The following is a 19,139-nucleotide window of genomic DNA, read 5'->3' as shown; positions in this document are numbered from 1 at the left end:
TCCAAGTTTTCCACTACCTCAAGATGTTATATTATGTAACCAAGTAAAAAACCCACATTTTGAAGGCTGTTGAATAGCCTGTGAAAATGTGCATGCCAAAAAATAAATAAATAAATTTCACATCCATCATGAACCCAGCTTTAAAATATTACTTTAAAAAACTAGAGGGATGACACAGAGGGTAATAAAAGCTATTGTAATTTTTCTTCATGCTTTTTAAAATATTCTCCAAGTTTTCTACAATAACTATGTATTGCTTTTATAATTAAAATTGGACAGGAACTATTATAGATAAAACAAGAATTAATATAACTACGGACTTCCAGTTAGGAAAAAGATGCACGTCATTGGGCAATGGGTGTGCTATGTGCAGACAGACTTGGGGAAGGGCAATGGTGCCAGGAGGCAGGGAGGCTGCGTGGATCTTGCAGCTACGGTGTGGTCCGCAGCCCAGCCCAGCTGTGATGCACAGTGGGTGTGCTCAGAGAGGAAGATCACGCCGGGTGTGCACCCTGACATGCCCCTTCCTTCTCCCGGTCTGTTGGCTTCTGAGCCCCTGCGCAGAAGACTTTGCCTTCTGCACCAGAGGGGGCTGAGGGCAGTGTTTCCTGTCTTGCAGGTGGCACCCCCTACTGCGGGATGACATGTGCAGAGCTCTACGAGAAGCTGCCGCAGGGCTACAGACTGGAGAAGCCCCTGAACTGTGACGATGAGGTGTAAGTCGGCCTTGGCTTAGGGCCACCCGATCCCCATCTCCCTGCTGCGCGTCTCGTGGACTCCGAGGAAGGAATTATCTGATTCATACCCATGTCGTACACCTACACGCACACACACACCCTAAAGATCACAAATAGCCAGAAATAAAGGGGTTCTTTAGCCTAAGACGGTTGTGCAATGGGCAGGGAAGACGAGCGGTCCAGGCGTAGATATCCAGGGGGGATCTAAGGTGACAATTCTTGGGAAGGTTGAGATGAGGAAAGCCAATAAATGCAGCAAAGATCTGAAATAATTGATGAAATTATTCACGAATAAATGTGTGACATCTTGAGACGAACTTTGGGGATTGCAAGTTTCACAGCTGTTACATTGAGGAAGATGGATTTTTCTTCATGGAACTTCACCTCTCTAAAGATTACTTTCCTGGGTGAAAATTATTTGGAGGGGAAGAATGTTTAGTGTTAGTGATACCAGGATTCCCACAGCCCCCCTGAGGGAGGAGCTGCCTAATTGGCGTAATTTGAAGAGTGGAGGCTGTAGGTTGAGTAAATAATTTACTGTCTAAGCTGAGCCATTTCCAAGAGTGAGAGAGGACGCTGTTAGTTATGTTCCCGGTATAAGAGACAACTCTTCCATCCTGGGCAGACCTGGCTGGCCTTGAACCATCACTGGACCAAGTCTCCAAAATTCTACCTCCTGAGATTCATTCCATGAGGAGTGAGATTTTTCAGTAGTTATGAAACTTCTGTTATAGTACAAACTGTTCTAGAATCTATGATACCCAAGGCCAATGGCTGATAGTCATCTGCGCAGGTAAGGTTCCTGGAGGCATTTGTTCAGTGTGTGAAATCTTGAGCCCCACTCCCAGACCTCCTGACTCAGTGGGTCTAGTGTGGGTCCCAGGAAGCTGCATTCTGACAGTGCACGTAGTTCTGGCCACATTTGAGAAAGTACTGCCTTCGACCAGTGCTTCCCCAACTGTGTTCATGGAACACGCAAGATTTACATAAATGATACAAGGGGAAAGGAATTCCGTGGTCAGCTATGCTTGGGAAGTGTCCCAATAAACCTGGTTAAACAGGTTTTTTGTTTTCAATGGCAGGACTTCCCAGGATTTAACTAGCTGGCCCCTAAGAGGGAGATGCAATAAGTGGCATTTTGCACATTTATTTGAGCTTGAAGCCATTTTTTTTTTTTTAATGAAACACTACTTTGAGAGATGTAATATCCCAAGGAAAATGCTGCCCTAGAGATATAACTCAGTTCTTTCCAGATGATCAGAATAGCTGAGACCAAGGTCTTGCAGGAATGGTACCTGGGGTGGGCGCTAGATCTACTGGGAGTGGAAAGGAGGCTTGGGTAGGGAGGTAGGAGGCCTAATAGAAGCTTCCTGGGTGCTGTACCTCTGTCTCCCGCTGACCATGTGTTGAATGGCTATGTTCTCTTTTCTCCAAACTCTGCACTTGGCCATGCCCAGGACTGTAGCACATTCCTAGAGTTAACCCTTTAACTCTGTTTGCAAAGGTATGACCTGATGAGACAGTGCTGGAGGGAGAAGCCATACGAGAGGCCCTCGTTTGCGCAGATCCTGGTGTCCTTGAACAGGATGTTAGAAGAACGAAAGGTGAGTATGGAGCTCACAGCAGGGACTTGTTAATTGGAATTCCTCAGGTGCCCGGTATGGTGGATAAAAATACTTGGTGCAACTCAACAAGCTCTTCTGGGCACAGCCCTGGGTATTGTAGGGACACAAAAGATGTGGCTCCCAACTTTGAGGAAGTTACAATTTTGGAAGAAATAAGATCTCTATACAAGATAATAGTCACGCACAGAACATACAAAATTAGCCTATTTGAATTAGAAGGAATCTTAAATCATATCATCTGACCCCTTAATTTTATAGGTGAGGAAACAGGCTCAGAGGTAAAGGTGACTCAGGTAGCACCAGAGCATGGTCTTCAGGTTGCTATGGGAAGGGTCAAAAATTCTGTATGTAGCTGGCATTTAAAAGACTAACCTGGGTTAGGGAAATGGATTTTGAAACTCATTAAACCAGAGATGTGGGTGCGATCACCCGGGAGCCGGGCAGCCGTGACGTGGCCAGGGCCAGGGGCCTGAGCGAGCCGGGACACTTCGGGAAGCACTGACCAGTGAGGACAGCAAGAAAGGGAAGCTCAAGAACGGGGGCCAAGGAATGAAATCTACTGGCAGAGGTCAGGGGATACCTTCCAGAAAGGAAGTTGTCAAATACAAAAGGAACCGAGGGCAGAAAATGTCCCCCAGGTACCTAATATTGGAATGGAAACAAGCTGAGGACACCAGGGTATGACTGTAACTGCCCCCGCGAGGGTGGCAGTGAGGCGGCCTGTCTCTGAACCCCTCTCGTCCCCCTAGACCTACGTGAACACCACGCTGTATGAGAAGTTCACCTACGCGGGGATCGACTGCTCTGCCGAAGAGGCGGCCTAGGACAGACCGGTGTCATCTGTTTCCCCTTCACCGCCTGAGGCCCTGGACACCTTGATGCCAAGCCAGCAAGCCAGCCTCTGCCGAGCATGGGAGTGTATATAATATACTGCTGTATGTCTGGGACTTTCACCACGAAGCCCCCGTGTGAACCTACAGGACACTCTGACTCTACATAACTGTATATACTGTTTTGGGTAAGAATGTGCTGAAATCAGAATGCCTGTTTGTGGTTTCATATGCAATAATATATTTTTCTAAATATATGGATTTTAAAGAAGGGCGTGAAAGGACAATTACTGTAATGCATAACTCATTGTTTCCTAGATATTTTTGATATTTACTTTTTAGTGAATGCTCTAAAATGTTTTGCTGTTTAGAAGTAAAATACTGTTAACAAACCTAACACTGACCCTGATAGCACAGGTAAGAAAAGTAGGGGAATTGTATGAGTTAACAGGATATAGGTTAACATTAAAGAGAAGGAAAACTCCGGGTGTTGTAAAACAGATCCTTCTCTAAGTCTTCTCTCTCCCTGTAAAAATCATCCAATTCCACCGAATCATTTGACAACTTTGCTTACGTGTTTCCAGTGCCCCACTGGTCAGTCCACAGTGTTAACATCTAAAAATAGACTTAAATCTCATTCCTAACGTGTACAGTTAAGTTTAAAAGATAAGTGAATGAGATTCGGCTTTAGTTTCTCTGGGCATTGATTTGTGTATTTTGAAGAAATTAAAATAGGGAGCCTAGGGTTATATTTATAGGGAGACATATGACATTTATCACATCAAATTAACATACCTAATGTATTGCACATTGTAAAAACATTTCGTTTTGACCAGTTGTATGTTTACCATTTATACTGTAGGCACCTGTTACACTGAGATCTGTAGTAAGTGAATAAATGTCTTGCCTACCCACTGTTTTGTCCAGGAATGTGTCTCATAGGTATTTCCAAATGTCTTCATTGTACTTCATAGAACACACCTTAGATGATCATTCTCTGACTTGTCAGTAATCTGCGTGTAGAGCAGTTGCTGGGATTCTCCACTAGGCTGGTATGTCAGCTCACCAGACTGGAAGCATCTTCTAGAAGTGTTTCACTCTCTAGTCCATTTTCTTGATGTCAAATAGTCGGCATACCATGTACAGTTCCATATTCCTGCCATCTAGTCAACCGTAAGTATTCAAAAATGATAACCAGGAAGCTAAATTTATCCCAAAGGCTCTTCATTCCAATTCAAGTGGAGATGGAGCAAAAAGCAAGACTTCTGGTTGACCACTTATTTAATCAAGTAAGTGGAAGACTGAATAAAGACCGTTGAAAATAGGTCCACCTACAGTTGACCCTTGAACAACATGGGGGCGACTAGGGGTGCTGATCTCCTGAGTAGTTGAAAATCCATATGTAGTTTTTTACTTCCCCTAAAATAGCATACTGTCAACATAAATAGTCAATTAACACACATTGTATATGTTTATATACTGTATTCTTACAATAAAGTAAGCTCGAGAAAATTTTAAAAAGAATTAAGAAAATCACAAGGAAAAACAGTTAAAATAAATCTATGTATAAGTGGACCCATGCAGTTCAAACCCATGTTGTTCAAGAGTCAACTGTGTATATAACAGTTCCTTTTGCCTTTTACCCAACTTATCTAGTAGAGATCCTCCTGGTAACTCTTGGTTTGCATGCGCGTGGACCTGAACAAGAACAGTGACCTGAAAATGCAGGTAATTCTGCACAGGGTTTTGGAGTGCACAATACGGTTTTTTCCCTATTATAGTTAAACTAATTTTTAATTTTAAATAATCACATCATTATGAATTTATCTCACATCAAGTATATGACAGAAGAGATGGCTAAGTACTTATGGCAGCAAGAAAAAGGTATTCAGTGGTAATTAAGAATTTCTTGTAAATTAAAAATACCCAGGCAACAAACCTGAGGTATGCTTCCCGAGAGTATCATCCCAGTCAACTCAAAGCGACTGACTTCCCTCTGTCCCAAAGCCACAGTCGATCACTCTGTGACTCATCCATACCATTGTCAAAGAAACCTCTGTAGTCTTGTAACTTGTTACCAGACTAATATGGAAGAGCCATGGACCTTTACTCAAAGGGAAACTGGCAAGGTGAATAAAGTCATTTAGGCTCCACATTATCAAGAGCAATTAAGAAAGAAGTAACCCCCTCAAAGAGATTAGACAATTCCGGTATTAGGAATATAATTAGAACCTACCGTGTTTAAAATATCCATAGGATACTCCCTTAAAAAAAATATCAGTGAGTTGTTGATATGAATTAAAATCAAGTAACGGGACACCGGTTAGAATAAAAATACATCACACAATAGCCAAACGACCGAAACTTCTCTGTTAACAGGGTGCACTGAAAAGTTCACATTTACTTCCATTTATATAGGAAACCTATAGAAAACTGTTAAAAAAACATATGATGGCTTTAGGTATTTAGACAGAAAAAGAAATGGAGGTGATCTGAGGAAACTCTGTGAACGTCATGGCCCGATTCCTTCACTTTAAACCATCTTCCACTGATTTGCACACTCCCTATGGAGGTGAGTCAAAAACTCAAACCAACTTAATTCCTCCCCCCACACCCAGTCACAACTTTAGAAATCACCGTGGCAATTTAACCTTTAAAATGTAATTTTAAAAACCTCAACAGCATTTTCCTCTTCCTCTCTCTCTAAAACTGTCAAGAAACCTCACACCGTCATTGACCAAACTCCACTGCCAGCACCGGGGGCCAGAGGAGTCAGACACCACAATGCAGAGATTCAAGATATCTTTGGGCAACGTGATTTCTTCTTTTCTCTCAGATCCTCTGTTACCTTCCAGAGGACCAGTTCCATGCAAGCCATAGCATTTTCACTTGAATTGTGACCTCCGAATAGTACAGAATATAAAAGAACACATTAGACAAAGATGGTTTATTGTGATGTTATCCATGAGTGTTCTCAAAGCCTTGAGTTTGCTTATAACAAAATTAATACTGGCCACTTACCAAAATGTGATTTTTGACACCTAAGACAACCCCTAGTGGTTGCTTTATAAATCTAGAGTAACAAACATCTCCCTTTTTCTGTGTAGCGTGTTGTATCACATGGCCACTACTTTGCTGCGATTGGATAGCATATCGGTACCTTCTCCATGTCCCTCTTTTCCAGGGACACATATAACAATAAAGTGGCAGCTATCCCCAACGAACAGATCTGGCAGGAAGCTGTAAATATGGAATTCTAGCAAAAGTACACCTCTCTACACAAAAGAATGACATTAGATATAAGATTACATGGTTTTAAAAAGTAGATGAAATTTACCCAAAGCCTACGGTTGTGATAAGAAAAATCATACAGTCCATATTTCTAAAATGCTATAATGTTTTTCATTTTTCTTTGTGTCTTACTCTGAGAAATGGCATAAAACTTATAGAATATTTGTTTTTATAGGTTATTTTTGTCAAGTGAAATATTTTTATGTCCATGGTTCAAGACTGGTTTTAATAGAACGCATTACTAATTGTATAATATAATTTTATGGGAATTCTTTGAGATATTTTTAACAAAGCAGATAATGTAAATTAAAGACCCCCAGCAAGACTGTATGAGTGTCTAATAGACATAGAATGAAAGACTAAATCCCATAGGGTAAAAATCTGTATTTTGTACAATTAATAACAGAATCAGGAGTATCCCATATGTTAAGTATCTTTAGAAACATAGCATTGTATCCTAATTTTAACATACTAAAAATAACTTTCTTTTCTATCTTGTACATAGGAGGGGTCTATATGGGTATGCATGAATATATAGAGTAACCTCCATTCCAAGCCAGGCATTGGCAAATTGTGCATATGGCCATGCTACTAACAGGGTAGTTGGTGGCTGTGCTTATTGCACTTGACTAACTTGTTTAAAGTTGGGTATATTTCATCAGAAAAAAACAAAAAGAACAAAAAGAACAAAAAAAAGCTCTGAGAGTAAGACATACCAATCCGGTGTAAAACAAACACACAAAGGACCTACTGAACTTGAGCTAAACAACTAACAATGCTCACACAGTTTACTCTGGGTGAGGTAGCCTGGGCCCATTTGGCCAGGCTCTCATTTGGTTTAATGGAAAGCACTTGCGCAAAGAGGCTCAGGAAAATTTACAGTGGAATTAAATCTGCACAGCGACTAGAGTGTTAGGCATGGGTTACGGGCTAGGCCACCGTTCTCAGTGTCACCGAGGTTTCCATGCCTGTGGGACACCCAGGACTGTACCGGGCAGTGGGGGGTGATGCTTTGTCCACAAGCAGCTGCTCTAGTCTCCGAGGGCTCAGGGGACCCACCATCAGCACTGCAGACAGACCTGTGCCATGGCCCATGGTTTGCTCAGCCAAGTAGACTCGGGCTCCCGGGCCTCACCGGGACTCACGGCCTCTGAGGTGCTCGGCCGCAGGCCTCTGGAGGGATCTTCTGCGAGGCGAGGTGAGGCAAGCCCAGCCAGTGAGGAAACATAACTGCCGCATCCACAGCAGAAGCATGAATTAACTGTCAAATGAAAGGAAAGCCCATCAGCAGCTCTTCCCCAACAATGAGGACACTGATAGCAGCAGAACCAATAGGGCAGCAAGGAGAAGGAGCAGCAGCTGCGTCAGTCGCTGAGCCCTTTCCACGGACCATCCCGCTACAACTTGCCGAGTAACATGAGGGATTATTGTGCCTTTTTATGGCCAAGAAAACTGAGGCTTTGAGAGGTTAAGAAAGTGGCCTAAACTGAGTTAGCAGAGGAGGAGAAAATCAAATGCGAGCCGGCTAACTTCCGAGTGCACGGTCCCACCCGGAGAGCACCGCCAGGGGGCAGCAGAAGCACAGCCGCCCACAGCGAGGCGGGCGTTGGGACAGCCCGGCCCCTCCCGCCTGCAGCTCAGCCCAGGGGAGCACCTCAGTTCAGGGGTGTCCTGCCTCAGCGGTTTCCAGGCCCGTCTCTGGAGGGAGCATGAGCAGCGCTCAGCCCCATCTAGGTCCAAACGCACTGTGCTCGTAAGTGAAGCTGAATCAGTTTGTACTGTGATTTGTACAGCCTGAAATACCATAGGACAGACACGGGGAGGGCCAGGTACCCCAGCCTAGACGGGGAGGGAGCGGCTGGGACTGCAGTTAGGGGGGCTGTCCTTTGGAGAGGCACTGCTTACCATTAGCCTCAGGACAAGAGTAGCTTAGAGGATGACTGAGGAAGGAGTTTGAAATGGACCGGTGAGCACCTACTATGGCACATCCATAAGCACTTGAAATTGTCATTTAATGTGTCAACCACCACCGGGCACTGGTTCCTGGCTACAAGGTACTGAGTATATAAGAGGGTGGTGGTGGGAACAGAAAAATAGAAAACCCTTGAGTTATTTGGGTGGAAGAAACAGGCTGATTACAAGGAATGAAGGAAACACCATGGTTTGGAATATTCTGGTCTGGGTAACAGGCAGAATTAGGGTGATTCCTGGAAAATGAGAGACAGGAAGTCACTGTGAGAAGTCCAGCTTGAAATGTGATGTCTCCAAGTGACAGAGGACATCCCTGTGAAAAGCTTTCTTATAGAAAACTGCTGTCCCCAACTCGTTCCCAGTTTGGTAGGGTCTCTAGATGGTCTCTAGCACATTCCAGTCTTATCTGTCACATGCAAAGATAACACTGCGGTGTTAATAAATATCCGTACTTTGGATACCAGCTTTAGAGTGAAAAAGGCTGGTGCGCACCTACAAAAATTAAATGGCCTGCCTTGTATTTTTTTCACCGAAGAACCAGCCCTTCTCTGCATGAAGGCAGGTCCTAGGGCTGGCCGAAACAAATGCTCACTGAAGGTCCCCAAAGCTCTACAGCTGTGCTGTGCAGTGTGGCAGCCTCAGCCACATGTGGCTATTTCAGTGTAAATTAGTTTCTCAGTTACATTAGATACATTTCAACCGCTCACTAGCTACACAGTGAAAATACGGAAGGTTCTAGATTACTAGAACAGCTAGCACTGTTCTAGAACAGGGGTGGCAAACATACAAAGTGCCAAATTATAAATATATCAGGCTTGCAGGCCATGTAGTCCCTGCCGAAACCACTCAACAGAGCCCTTGTGTGAAACAGCTGTAGAAAGAATATAAATGAATGGGTACAGTGGCTCTGTTCCAATAAATTATTTTCAAAATCAGGTGGCCAACATGGGCCATAGTGTGCTGACTCCTGTTCTAGAACACAGAGCAAAGAACAGGCTATTTTAACCTGGAGAGTATTCAAGGTTAGATTTTCAAGCCTATCACGCCAAGAGACATGAGCATGACATTTGATTCTGAGCCTACCTATAAAACCTACTTGACTTAATGAAAAAATGTATCTCCAAGTGTGTGAATAAAATAACCTGATAAACTTACCCTTACTCATTTGATGATTAAAGACAGTGTCGAAACAAACAATGATTTTGTTTTTTTGTAATTAACAAAAAAAAATCTTGATTAGAAATGATTTTAGCTCTTATACTGCACAGTGATTCTTCTCATCTTGGTTAACTGGAAAATCAAGCATCAGTAATAACACAATATTATTGAACACCATCTTAACACACAGAATTTTGAAAAAATATGAGCCCATAATTCTTTACCTTAAGAGCATACAGTCCGTGTTCAAAGCTATGTCCAATTAGTACAGTGTCGGCACTGAACAGGTTCAGCAAGATGGCCTGCACATCACAGATTGATGTTTGAGTGTTCAAGTCATACTCCACCACCCAGAAAACCTACCCAACAAGACCCATAATGCATGTAAGTCAAGGATATAACTCAATGGATTTCATCAGTTAGAACACATTACTCACCTAATGTGATCAACATTCGCTGAGCAAAACAGATCTTACTTTCATGACTGTCAACTACGCCTTTATTAGGTTATGTTGATAATCTAATAAAATTTATAATTTGGGGGAGGGGAGAAAGACATAACTAAGTTCATAGAGTTCCTTCATCCAGCTTAGTTGGGAAATGTGATATATAATCAAATATTTGGATTAAGAGGAAATTATCATAGAGCACTTGGGTTTGTTTTATAACATTTTTAAAAAGAATGCAATGCGGTGCATTGAATGCATTTGAAGTGGTTTTTTTTTTAATATTCAAAGTTTCTTGTGTTTATAATGCAAGCCCCTCAGTTATCATTTGCTACTGTGAATTATCAATAATTACAAAGTCTTTCCTGACTTGTTCCAAGAAGGAGTTAGGGAAGATCCCATTAAACTCACAGAATACTAAGAACCAACAAGGGTACAATAATTTTAAATATATTACAATATTACCCGTCAGTTATAGCAGAACAAGGCTGGGGGAAAAAGACAATAGATGGAGCTACCAGCATATGACCAAAGTAAGTGAGTGTGTAGGAGGGAATCAAATGAGGTCAGGAGAGAAATTAGTATGTAAAATGTATTTTCTGATAATAGCAACCTTTACTGAGTTTTCATGCATACAACACTTTTTCTCAACTGGGAGAGAATTTGGGTTAAAAAATGCTTGTTACCATAATTCTCTATAATTATTCAATATTTATCGTCAAAACAATTTTTAATTTACATGACCACCTTCCTTTATTGTGTTCCAAAATTATTAGACATATACATCATATAACATATGATACTGTACAGCACTATATATAGTGTATATATGCTATATATAATATAATGCATATTATATATGCATATTGTTTATATACAAAAAAAAGTCATATTTTAACTGCCACTGGAGAATTTATTTAACAAATGAATACAATTGTACCAATAATAAACACTTCTAAATTTTCATTCCAGAAAAAAAAGTCAGTGCTTTCTATTTTATATAAATTATTTATATATATATATATATAAAATGTCATGGCTGATATGCCTTTAGGAAACCCAATTTAAATTGATCAGTGATATCACTGGTGTTTCATATGAGGTTTTTAAAAATTAAAGGGACATCTATATTGTACCATCTCAAGTTAGCACTGAGTTTGGATTAAAAATATATCCTACTTTAATAATAAGGATTAATAAAATAAACCTGCACTGAACCATTACTCTGCATGCTATGTCAAAGTAATGTATACTCAAGGTCACATCTGCAAGATTATAAAAATGTTTACCTAATGGGAATGGTACTATGGTGCTCTGAGAAGGAACTTCACAAACTATATGCTGAATGTTCAACAGTCTCAAAACCTAATAACTTTCTATGATGCATACCTCATGTTATAGTCAATGACTTCTCCATCTGGTTTCACAAATGTGTCATAGACCACCTGGAGGCTGGGATCAACCACGGTCACTCGAGTAAGTTCCAAGCCTTTGGCTGTATAGCACTAGAAAGGGGGAACATTAACGTCATATTAAGGAAACATATTTTCTTTGAACATCTGAGGCATATTAAAGGGATATTTCCAGCTAGAGTATAATTTAATCATACCATTCAGCTCTGCCAACAAAAGCCAGTGGACCTGACATTCCTGTGAAAAATGTTCTCAGCTTTCATTTTCCCCTTAATGTTAGTAATATTTATACTAATAAAATAATTTCATTTTCTTGGCTCTGCCTTTACAACTATTTTCATTAGAGATCAACCTCATCCAATAGAACCCTCTGAGATGATGAAATGTTCTATTTCTGTACAGTCCAATATGTTAGCCAGTTGCCATATATGGCTATTGAGTATTTGAAACATGGCTGGTACAGACTGAGGAACTGAATTTTTAACTTTATTTAATTTTAATCGATTTAAGTTTAAATAGCTACATATGGCAAGTGGCTACCATACTGGGAATCGAAGTGATAGACCTTATTGACTGAAAATAGAAAACCCCTATCTTAGTTATATAAATGTGGCATCTTAGAGGACAACCCAGCAATGGTATTTGATTTCTAAGCCAGAAGCAGTTTACACTGTATTCAGTTAAAGATCTGAGCTTAAAAACTGAACACTGTCCTTCTATATTTATTATAATTAATTGCAAATCTGCTTTCCTAATATACTACAGAGAATAAATATTTAACATATATTTTGTTAAAGATGACTGTTCACCTGATATCTGACATGCAAAGCACTTTCCCATATGTTAGCTCACATGGCGCTCAGTCACTGTGAGGTTATTAACCCCACAATTTACAGATTAAAGCATCCAGGAGACTCGCTCCAGGGTCACAGCTAGTAAGTGGGAGCTTCCCAGTTCTCAAGATTCCAAGTTCTGTTTTCTCCCTCCTTTTCAGTATGGATTCTCATATGAAAGTTAAATCCCTATAAACATTTTACTATCTCTATAAACAATAGTGTTTTAAAAGGTACTTATTAACACTTTTATGCTGACTTTGGGATAACAGCAGTATTCATTACATTTTCCACCCATGTGATTTCAGCAATTTGAGTAGAACCACCACTGGCAATATATGAAGAAAAATAATAAAAAGAGGATCATGAACCGATTCCTGGCTCCATTCTTTACTGGGCAGGAACTCTGCCAAGTCACCACCCTTTGCAGCTTCAGTTTCTTTGTCTGACAATATGTGGACCACACTGCTGAGCTGTGTGGAAGTGAGAGAGAAAGCCTAGGAAAGTCCTTTATATAATGTCCAGTGTTCCACAATCATTCACTTGTAATTATGCAATAAGGTAAACTATAAAAGCGACATACCATCTCACAATTGACAGCGAAAACACCGTGATTACCGTCAAGGGGTAGGAATTTGACAAAAGTCTTCACAAAGCCCTCGAAGTATTCCTTTTGGTCATGAATGTGAAGCTGAAATAAACATTGCCAAATAAATTAGTGTATGTTTTTGCAAAAGCAATAGAGCTCATAAAAATTTCATCAACTGAAAATTAGCTAATTAATTATTTCAAATGTTTACTGATCCCCAAGGTCTGTGCTGGAGGCAGCAACTCTTGTCCTTAAACAAGCAACAACCTAGGTGACAAACCCTACCTTGGTGACCTGACACCCAGGGGATCCAAGGACACCTTCACAACAGCTGTACCATGTCTCTAAGCCACCGAAGACTGAAAACCAACAAAAAAATTAAACAAAAAGCAAGCTTTTTCAAGGCAGAGTGGCTAACCCCCAGACCATCTGTCTTATCTTACCCTCAAAGATTTTTAAGGACTTTACCATGCAAGCGATCTGATGTTACCACTCTATACATTCACATTTTTAGTTATCACACGATAATAGGAAAAAATCTACTCCAGGAAGCAGAGTTCTTAGGGATTGTGCTTGGAAGGTGAATTATAATTGCCAGTGTCCTGAACACCTCTACCCCCTTCCTCCTCCCTTTCCCCCACCACTTGCCCTGGCCCCTCAGCTCCCCTCTGAGGGCAGCTTCTTTATCCTGCTCTGATGCCACCTCACGTCTCTCTCAACATCTCCTACGACCTGACCTTTTTCCTTTCTCCCTGCTAGAGCCTTCTGGATGACTGGCTCCAACTACCACCATCTCCCTTCCTGTATCCCAGTTGTTGATCTGACCCAAGAAACATCACCCAGTTATGCAGGCCGAGACTACAACGCAGATGTCTGCAACCTTGGCTGGACCTCCAAAATCCCAACACCCCTTTCTTTCACATCCTTGGCACTCCACGTTTCCATAGCAACAATGCCAAGCCTTCATCTCTCTTTTCTTATCCTAGTCACATTTTCCAGCTCATCTGTACCCTTACCCACCCTGAACCCTTCCTCCCTCTGACCCCACATAATAGTCTCCCAACTTCTCCCTAATAAATCCCTCTGCCTCCAGTGCCTTCTGTACATTTTCCTATAAAACTTGACTTTCTTCAAGTTAATTTTCATTGTATCACCTTCCTCAAATGGTTCACTTGTACATTACTGATCAAATGCAAGTTTCTCAGGCTGGCACTGAAGGCTCTTGCTTAACCAACTTTACATTGCGCATCCAATCCTGGCATCCCATAGCTTTAACCTAACCTCTCCTGTGATGAGTAAAGGAAGGCCCAGAACAGTATTAACAGAGCATTCATTACATGCTAGGAATCTGACACATCAACTCACTGAGCTGCCACGAAAGGCTCATTCTGTGAATGTGGGAACAAAAGCTCAGAGAGGTTAGGTAACTTGCTCAAGGTCTCAGAGAAGGTAGGTGGCAAAACAGCCTAAAATCTCAGGTCTGCTGGCTCCAAAGTCCCCGTTCTGCTCATGATGCTGATGGTCTAGTTAGCCTACCTGGCCTGCCTGCGACACTTACTATTCAGTGTCTTCCTTCTCTTTTGGAACTCACAGTCCCACGCCCTCTGAAACTAAGCCCTCCATGATTTAAACACTCCAATCAAACTTACCTGGTTTCCTTCACTACATTATTGACTCATGTACTTATTCTGCTGTTCAGTCATATCCATGATTCCTATTTCTTTTGCCGCACTTAATTTTTATAGCATTTATTTCAATATCATCCATACTCATGTCCATACACATAATTTATCTGTCTACCCAGCTATTCAAATATTTATTGACAGCCAATATGTTAGTTACCAAACTCAGTGCAGGGGAAACCGTGGGCCCCTCAGAAAGTTTACAGTCCTTTGGAGATGGCAGATAAATTACTAAACCATTGCAAACTGCAGCCAAGTCCATGAAGGAAGAGAGGTGGTGCGCCAACAGAAGAGGGTGGACCTGTCCAGAGAGGCTGGGAAAGGGCCTGGTGGAGGGAACCTTCAGGCAGAGGCTTTCAGGATGAGAGGGGACTGGCCGCGTGAAATGCAGGGGGAATAGCAGGTAGGAAGCCTCCAGAAAGGTGGCCAGTGTGGCGTGAAGATATCGATGGAAAGGGTCAAAGGTGGTGGGGCAGAGGCCAAGTTGGGCAGGGTCGGAAAAGCAATGGGAAGGTTGAAATCAAAGCAAGGAAATGATTTGAACAGATGTGGTGTAACAAGTGATTCTGGGTGTTGCTGGGGAGATCGGTAGGGGCGGGGGAGAGAGAAGGGGGCAGTGTAGAAGCAGTGAGACTTGGGGGGCAGCCATCGAAGCTAGTAGCAAGGAAACGGTTAGAGCGCCGACCTGTGGAGGGCAGTGGTGAGTCAGGAGGTGGCTGACTGACCCCAGGTCTTAAGAAGGCAGAACTGTCATAACCTGAGAGCTCCTGAGTCACTGAGCTGCACAGGGAAGAAGCGGGGGCCAGAGTAGGTACCTGTAACTGAAACTTCAGAGTTGATGCAACTTTCTCTTTACTGGATGGTACTGAGCACATGTATATTGAACTGAATCCTTTATTCCATTTTTTCTGAATGATTCTGGCCCTGGCTCGTCATAGAAAGGAAAGAGAACTACCCAAGTCTCACCTTTACGACTCAGCACGCGGCCAGAGTGGCAGTTACTCCTCTGGCCAACTGTGTTTGCCTGCGGGAGTCACACCATACATTTCCCCACATTGACAACAGATCTTAGAAGCTAAAACAAACCACAAAGTAGAATTATTCATGAACCATGGGGGAAAGAAAAATGGACCAGAATACAGGGACTTGCCTTTGCAGTCTTTTTAATTTCTTTAATTTTTAATTTTTACTTTTGAATCCTCACCAGAGGATATTTTCCCCACTGCTTTTCAGAGAGAGTGGAAAGGAGAGAGGGAGGGCGAAAGGGGGAGAGAGACAGAGAGATGCGTCCATGTGAGAGGGGCACGTAGACTGGTTGTCGTCTCTGGCACTTGCCCTGACCAAGGGGGCGGGGAGTGAACCCACTACCCAGGTTCGTGCCCTTGCCCGGGAACTGAACCCATGACACTTAGGTGCGTGGGCTGATGCTCTAACCACTGAACCACACTGGCCAGGGCTTGTCTTGATATTTTTGATCTCACAGTGAAGACATACCCAGAATCACGAAGTAACAGGAGAAGTAACAGGGTTATTCAGAGGAGTACCTGCAGGTGACCTGCTGATGGCACCAGGGTGGCCAGCGCTCCAACATGTACCCCTGCCTGTTTCTAGAGGCGGTGCCAGAGAGCTGTGGCGTCAGCGGCACCTCTGACTGTAGCCAACGCGATCAGTCACCTACTTTAGTGCACAGTGGCTCCTGAAACAGGACCGTGTCTTCCTGATTAGGTTAACCCTTTTGGACATACAGTGGTCTGAATGTTTATGAAATCTTAGAGTATATATGGATTTTCCACCGGACCTACTTAAGGTTACTTGTTTTTTTGTTAATAACCCTCAAACTGGATCTGATAAAGATGATAATGACAGCAACTCATTAGAGTGTCTGTTATGAGGCAGGCCCTGAGCCAAGCCCTTCACATCAGTATTTTAACTGATTTTCACAACAACCTGATGGGGTGGCACCATTATCACAATCAGTGCCGGGACACCGAGGCTGGGAGAGGTTAAATGACCTATCCAGCCCCCAAACCTGGATTCGCCCGACTCTCCTCCAGAGCCCATGCTATTAACTGCTAAGTGCACGACTGTCCACTGAGAGGATTAAAACAAAACAGTAAAGCAAATGATGAAGAATATTCTAAAATAAAAATTATAAAGATGCAAAGGGTAAAGATACATATTTTCTAGTCACTGAAGCATATTTCTATAACTGTATTTCAGTCTCCAATAGACTTAACATTTGACATTTGTAATGTTACATCTTCTATTTCTCTCTCTCTCTTTTTTTGAGTGGAGGGTGGGGATGAATATTAACTAACCATGCTTGGTATTTGGAGACAATGCAAAATAATATGACAAATTCTAAATCTTTCTATAAGAATTCCTTATGAAAAGGTAGGAAGTATTCAAAACATGGCATTGGATGTGTACATAGGAGTAGGAGCTCCAGAGGCAGCTTCTTGGGTTCAAATCCTGGCTCTACCACTTATTTTCAGAGGGACTTGGACAAGTTATTTGACATTTCTGAGCCTCAGTACCTACCTGAAATGGTTGCTAAGAAGATTTAGTACAATAGATTACATAAATAAATTTAAAAAGTATAGATAATGGAAATTAAATGAAAAGAAAATTAATCCTTTTAGGGTTCAAATCTTAGCATATGAAAAGGATAATTTTCTGTCCCATATACTCACCAACATTCGCAAGAGTTTTTGTCATGTGTGGGTTTAAAAGAATCCTTCCTGGTTTGTCAGGGTTGGGTGGGGGGTAGTTATTTTCATGTAATTCTTCTTCAGTTAAAAGGTAATGTTTAAGCTGTCTGTAGAGATTAATTCCTGTGAGCACTAAGGGAAAAAAAGGAAGTTGTTTAATAAAATTTAAACAGCATTGTTTTTCTTTTTTTAAATAGTAGCAAGGTTAGTTTACTAAGCCTTTCAAATCTGAAATGCTAGGATTCTGATTAACAGTAAGATAGTAGCCTAAGGAATCCAAGTATTCATAACGTTCAACAACAAAAATCCGTATTGCTCCCTGAATTATGTCAGTAAGAGCAGTGCATAGCAAGGACTTTGATTTAACTTGACATCAACCCAGACGCCACTTCTACCCATGAGGAAAACGAGGCTCAGAGAAGTGAAGCCACCTGACTAAGGTCACACAGCACAGTGGATACTCAAATCCAGGTCTTGCGGTTCCCAATCATGCTTGTTGATTCCTAATACTCATTCATGTAAGAACAGCACAAAAGCTTACAAGCAGGAAACAGCAGGACACATGAGGACTTTCACAAGGGCAAAATAGCTCAAGTTCAAGGACTCTTTCCAACGTCATTAACCCAGACCCAGATCCCCCACGCTAATGGGCTCTCAAGAAAGATTCTCTAATTTATCATTACAAACTCGAGCAGAATTTGCTAGACACTCACTCTTTGGCCAAACCCTTTGGTTAAAAGGGAAAGTCTTCTGTGTGAGAAATACTGGGCGATTCTAAAAGCACCTACTTGAACTCCATTTTTTAAACATAATGCTTTCTTAGTGAAGCATTACCATTGGGTATTATTCAGAATGAAACTAAATTCAAATAATTCCTTTGCTCTAGCTTTGTGCTCGTGGGAGCTCATTATAAATCCAGACTTTGAGTTTGTTCCTGGATCTGCTGGGTCAGAATCTGCATTTTAACAAGATTCTCGGGTGATCCCGTGCATGTAAAGTCTGAAAAGCATTGCTCTTGATGACTGGATACATGTTATCGAGACAAACAAAAAGTTGAGGAATCAATCCAAATATCGCTTAAATAAAAGTCCATTTTTTCCTCTATTTATACTAATTTTTTTTAAAGGATACCAAATATGCAGCTGATCCTTCATAAACAAGAGTTTAATAATTACATTATATACCAAATTTACTTCCCCTTCAAGGTAAAATTACAGGGCCTATCATTATCGCAGTAAGCTTACCATTTTCCTTTTCATTCATTTTCAATCTTGTTGACACTTTCAGACACATCTAAAACAGAAGAACTTTTCTCTTGAGAAAACTTTTATCCTGAGATAATACATTTGTCTGCTTTATAAAAACATATAGATCATAAAAAAGGTCTATAGCATACGCAAATGTTTATTTTTATCTTCAAACTGGCACCCAACACGTAAGGCCAAACATCCTCATAATCATCTCCAAGTTGGGAAAAAAATTAAATCTATTGAATTATACTAAAAAAGGTCAGGACTTCATATTTGCCAAAGCAAATACATTTTTAATATTGGATGGAATATGTCTAAATTTGAGTGAGTTTTGTATCATAATTTACTGCACCTGTAACAGCTTGCAAACCATTTCTGTTTTCAATGGGCATATTTAAAATGTGCACTTAGACCTCTATGTCCTATATTGATTTGCTACATACAGTCAATATGAAAAGGAGGGAAAGCTAGACTAGCACGAACATACTAACTTCAGAGAATCTTTCCATTTTAATCACGTCTTTACGTCTACTTAAAATTTTGCACATTAAAAAAATGTCATAAGGCCCGGCTGGTCGTGGCTCAGCGGTTGAGCGTCGACCTG

At 41.4% G+C, this 19,139-nt stretch overlaps 2 protein-coding genes across 2 annotated transcripts in view; one reads left to right on the top strand and one right to left on the bottom strand.

Annotated features, from left to right (window-relative positions):
* The window catches only part of TEK (TEK receptor tyrosine kinase), a 93,685-nt gene extending 89,579 nt beyond the window's left edge, over positions 1–4,106 (top strand). The window contains exons 21-23 of the mRNA XM_016220517.2: positions 620–716; positions 2,242–2,341; positions 3,112–4,106. Of these exons, the coding sequence (XP_016076003.2) occupies positions 620–716; positions 2,242–2,341; positions 3,112–3,186 (272 nt within the window). The 3' untranslated portion in view covers positions 3,187–4,106. The remainder of the gene's footprint in view (positions 1–619; positions 717–2,241; positions 2,342–3,111) is intronic.
* Positions 4,107–11,434: 7,328 nt separating this feature from the next.
* LOC148091772 (putative exonuclease GOR) lies at positions 11,435–18,548 on the bottom strand. The gene is made up of 5 exons (XM_087823155.1): positions 18,530–18,548; positions 17,268–17,417; positions 13,178–13,251; positions 12,887–12,994; positions 11,435–11,563 (listed from the first exon to the last, which is right to left on the bottom strand). The coding sequence occupies exons 1-5, from the start codon at positions 18,546–18,548 to the stop codon at positions 11,435–11,437; spliced, it is 480 nt and encodes a 159-aa protein (XP_087679281.1).
* Positions 18,549–19,139: the final 591 nt, after the last annotated feature.

The sequence above is a fragment of the Miniopterus natalensis genome, chromosome 12, assembly GCF_054644295.1.
Source record: "Miniopterus natalensis isolate mMinNat1 chromosome 12, mMinNat1.hap1, whole genome shotgun sequence".
Taxonomy (NCBI): Eukaryota; Metazoa; Chordata; class Mammalia; order Chiroptera; family Miniopteridae; genus Miniopterus; species Miniopterus natalensis.
Note: the sequence above shows the minus strand (reverse complement) of the source record. Positions and strands in the feature narration are given on the sequence as shown.